This window comes from Etheostoma cragini, chromosome 11 (assembly GCF_013103735.1).
Source record: "Etheostoma cragini isolate CJK2018 chromosome 11, CSU_Ecrag_1.0, whole genome shotgun sequence".
Taxonomy (NCBI): Eukaryota; Metazoa; Chordata; class Actinopteri; order Perciformes; family Percidae; genus Etheostoma; species Etheostoma cragini.
This window is the reverse complement of record NC_048417.1, coordinates 1,605,792-1,608,956: the sequence shown is the minus strand read 5'-3', so window position 1 is coordinate 1,608,956 and position 3,165 is coordinate 1,605,792. Positions and strand designations below refer to the sequence as shown.

Genomic DNA, 3,165 nt, shown 5'->3' with positions numbered 1-3,165 from the left:
GGTCCAACCCGTTACTAGCATGGGGTACCTAATAAAGTGGCCGGTGAGTGTATATATACACACACACACACACACACACACTTATATACATACTGTAATATACATATACACACTGTATACATACATACTGTATATATAGACACACACACACACACACACACACACACTCACACACACACACACACACACAGAGACATGGTTTTCCATGTCGTTGTGAAGCTGCAGTTAACGGAGTACGTAAGATGTAGAATAATTAGGTCAAATGGAGGAACCAGGTCATTGAGCTAGATTAGCAGAAGCCTCCGGAGGCTTTTTAAATAAAATGTTACGTCATCTGTGTTGAGCCGTTTTCCTTCTTCACAAATTAAATGAAATTAAAACGTAGTGAAAATGTCTCTTATTTTATATCCTATGTTTAAGCAAGGCAAGGAAGCTTTATTTATGTAGATTTATAAGCAGCCATCATGTGATGCTGCCAGTTGTTTTAATTCAAGCGGGCTTCTATCTATGGCAGTGGTTCCCAAACTGTTTCAGCTCAACACCCAGAAGAGAGATTTGGTCTCTCCCCGGGACCCAAATTTACAAAAATACACCATGAATTCTGAGGTCATGCTGAGGTCACGCCGAGGTCATGCTGCGGTCACGCTGAGGTCACGCTGAGGTCATTCTGAGGTCATGCTGAGGTCATGCTGAGGTCATGCTGAGGTCACGCTGAGGTCACGCTGAGCATTTAGTCTGCTCTCTGTCAATTGGCGACCCAATAAAACGGGTCTGCGACCCATTTTGGGTCCCGACCCTAAGTTTGGGAAACACTGATCTATGGCAAGTCCTACTCATTCCCTCCTGGTTACCATTAGAGTACAGGAAAGAGAATTTGGGACATTTTATTTAAACGTGATTAAACAATACATACAAACAAGACGCACCGTGAGGTCTAGCCTGGAGGAGCGAGACACTCTGCTTTCATCACTGAGTCTGGAGCTCTGACAGCAGGAGAGAAAGAGCAGGATGTTGAGTGACAGGTGGTCTAGACTGTAGCCAGCGTTCATCGTACAACAGACCGAATGCAAGCGTCTGTAGAGTCAGTTACACAGCACACAGCTACTGACCCTGCTGGAGATTACACTGTAATCATCATCACAGCCGTTCCTCTGTGAATAGAGAACACGAGTGAGACACACGGAGGCCATTTCTGTGTGGGCCACTCACGCATTAACAAGTTGAGCTTTCACATACGTCTTTGTGCTTATGCTTCTTCTTTTTCTTTGACTTCTTATGTGCCGACGAGTCCTTAGAGTGAGAGAAAGAGAGGGAGAACAGTGAAGGGTGAAAGCATGCTATCTGGAAAAGTCTTCTCTCACCGCTCTACAGTAACAACGTTATCATTACTGTTAATAGGAAAACCCAAGCAACACACGGACCAGACCGGGACACAGGCCACAATGTATTAACATGAAGTTATTTGACAAAACCAACCGATTCCGCTAATAAACTAGCCTAGCCGAAGGTCCTGGATCTCGTATGGCCGTGAGAATGACAAGTATGAAGAATTTTTCCACATTACGTAGCACAGAAGAAATGGCACTTTACATTTCGGAACATAAAAGACCCTAAAATAGTGTGGGCTGTGTTTTGGTTGGAGCATGAAAGCTGTATGACACAGTTTCAATGTTCCTTCACGACTGCAAAAACAAGAACATGACCGAACATAATAACTTGATATGATCACTCGAGCTAGTCCACATTCATGTATTGAGTCCTACATAGTGCCACAGTACACGAGTTCACCAAATGTATCATAAATGTCGCTCTATATTTACAATCTATGCAATTATAAGACTTTGACACACTTTCAAATGTGTATTTAATGGACAAAAACTCCATTAAGAAAGATAAGCACACAAACATGCTTTCTATTATGAAGAGATATGCATATGATCCCGATTCCTTCTATGGAAACCCCACGTCTGATTTCATCACAAGGGTAAGACTCACTAGATCTACTCCATGCATGAGCTCTTGGAACCAGCTGTTAGTCACACAACGACTCATTCACACAACACATGCTCAGGTAGCAGGGTTAAAAACTCATCCACGAACGCAACCCTCACCCCTCCACCATACGCTCCAACTGCATCAAGGTCCGACTGTGCAAAAGACACATCATCATCATCATCATCATCATCATCATCATCAAGACAGCACCTTGTTAAGTTACAGTAGACAGACACACTGCCTCCACACAACCAAATGTTTAAGAGGACACGTCCATCTTGGGGAACCAAACAGCAACAAGGTATTTGATAATGATCAGAAAGGAACAGAAGAGGTTTAAAGGAAGCCGTTGGGTTCTGGAGGCATGTGGTTCTGAGTGATACTGACCCTGGCGCTGCCCCGGCTTCCCACCGACACCTGCTCATCGTCGTCTGAGAGCTGTGGGAGAGAGGGGACAGATGGAAATGGATGGTTAGGGTTGGGAGAATGGCCAGTGTCTGTGTCTGTGTGTGTCTGTGTGTGTGTGTGTGTGTGTGTGTGTGTGTGTGTGTCTGTGTGTGTCTGTGTGTGTGTGTGTGTGTGTGAGATTTACATCATCAATGAGAGTGGGTCACGGCAGGACAGATCCTGCTGCCACCACACACGGTTTAATGAACAGCGTTTCCTTCGGACAATGATAAAGATCTGATGTGTGTTTCAGGTGGCCTTTGTTTTTATTGAGATGAGGAAAAAGCCATCAATCAAGACTTTTCTTGACGCTTTTAATTGATGTTTTTAACTTTTTTTTTTTTATGTCACTTTTTTTGACAATTTCAATACTACATAACACTAACAGTGTGCAGGATTTTATGTGCAACATTACAAACTTTGCACTTCTGGCATTTGTATTGTGGCACTGTACATGACTATGACTTTATCAAGACAACAGGTAATGACGGACAAAGTGTTGAGCAGTGTCGCCATGGATCTAAGGACCTGAGGCCAACATCACATAGTGACCTGGGGTCTCCCAACAGAGACCTTTTCATGTATTACATGTAACATTTTACGAGTGGTGGAGGACAAGGTTGCAGAGGAAAGATGGAAACAGCGGGAGAGCTACAAACCGTTTGGATCTGTGAAGAGCGTGAGTATCTCTCACTGTCCTCCTGGATGAGGGAGGGGGGGGGG

At 44.0% G+C, this 3,165-nt stretch overlaps 1 protein-coding gene across 18 annotated transcripts in view; it reads right to left on the bottom strand.

Annotated features, from left to right (window-relative positions):
• The window catches only part of lrrfip1a (leucine rich repeat (in FLII) interacting protein 1a), a 52,942-nt gene that overhangs the window by 24,558 nt on the left and 25,219 nt on the right, over positions 1-3,165 (bottom strand). For 9 of the 18 annotated variants that reach the window (XR_004658446.1, XM_034884905.1, XM_034884916.1 and 6 more), the window contains exons 5-10: positions 3,102-3,143; positions 2,383-2,433; positions 2,112-2,147; positions 1,237-1,290; positions 1,110-1,151; positions 927-983 (exon numbers count right to left, since the gene is read on the bottom strand). The exons of 2 other annotated variants lie outside the window; for them this stretch is intronic. Coding sequence is in view for 15 of the 16 variants with exons in the window: in XM_034884905.1 (XP_034740796.1) it covers positions 927-983; positions 1,110-1,151; positions 1,237-1,290; positions 2,112-2,147; positions 2,383-2,433; positions 3,102-3,143 (282 nt within the window). In the remaining variant the exon portion in view is untranslated. The remainder of the gene's footprint in view (positions 1-926; positions 984-1,109; positions 1,152-1,236; positions 1,291-2,111; positions 2,148-2,382; positions 2,434-3,101; positions 3,144-3,165) is intronic. 7 more of the 18 variants (XM_034884908.1, XM_034884909.1, XM_034884910.1 and 4 more) reach the window with 5 other exon arrangements.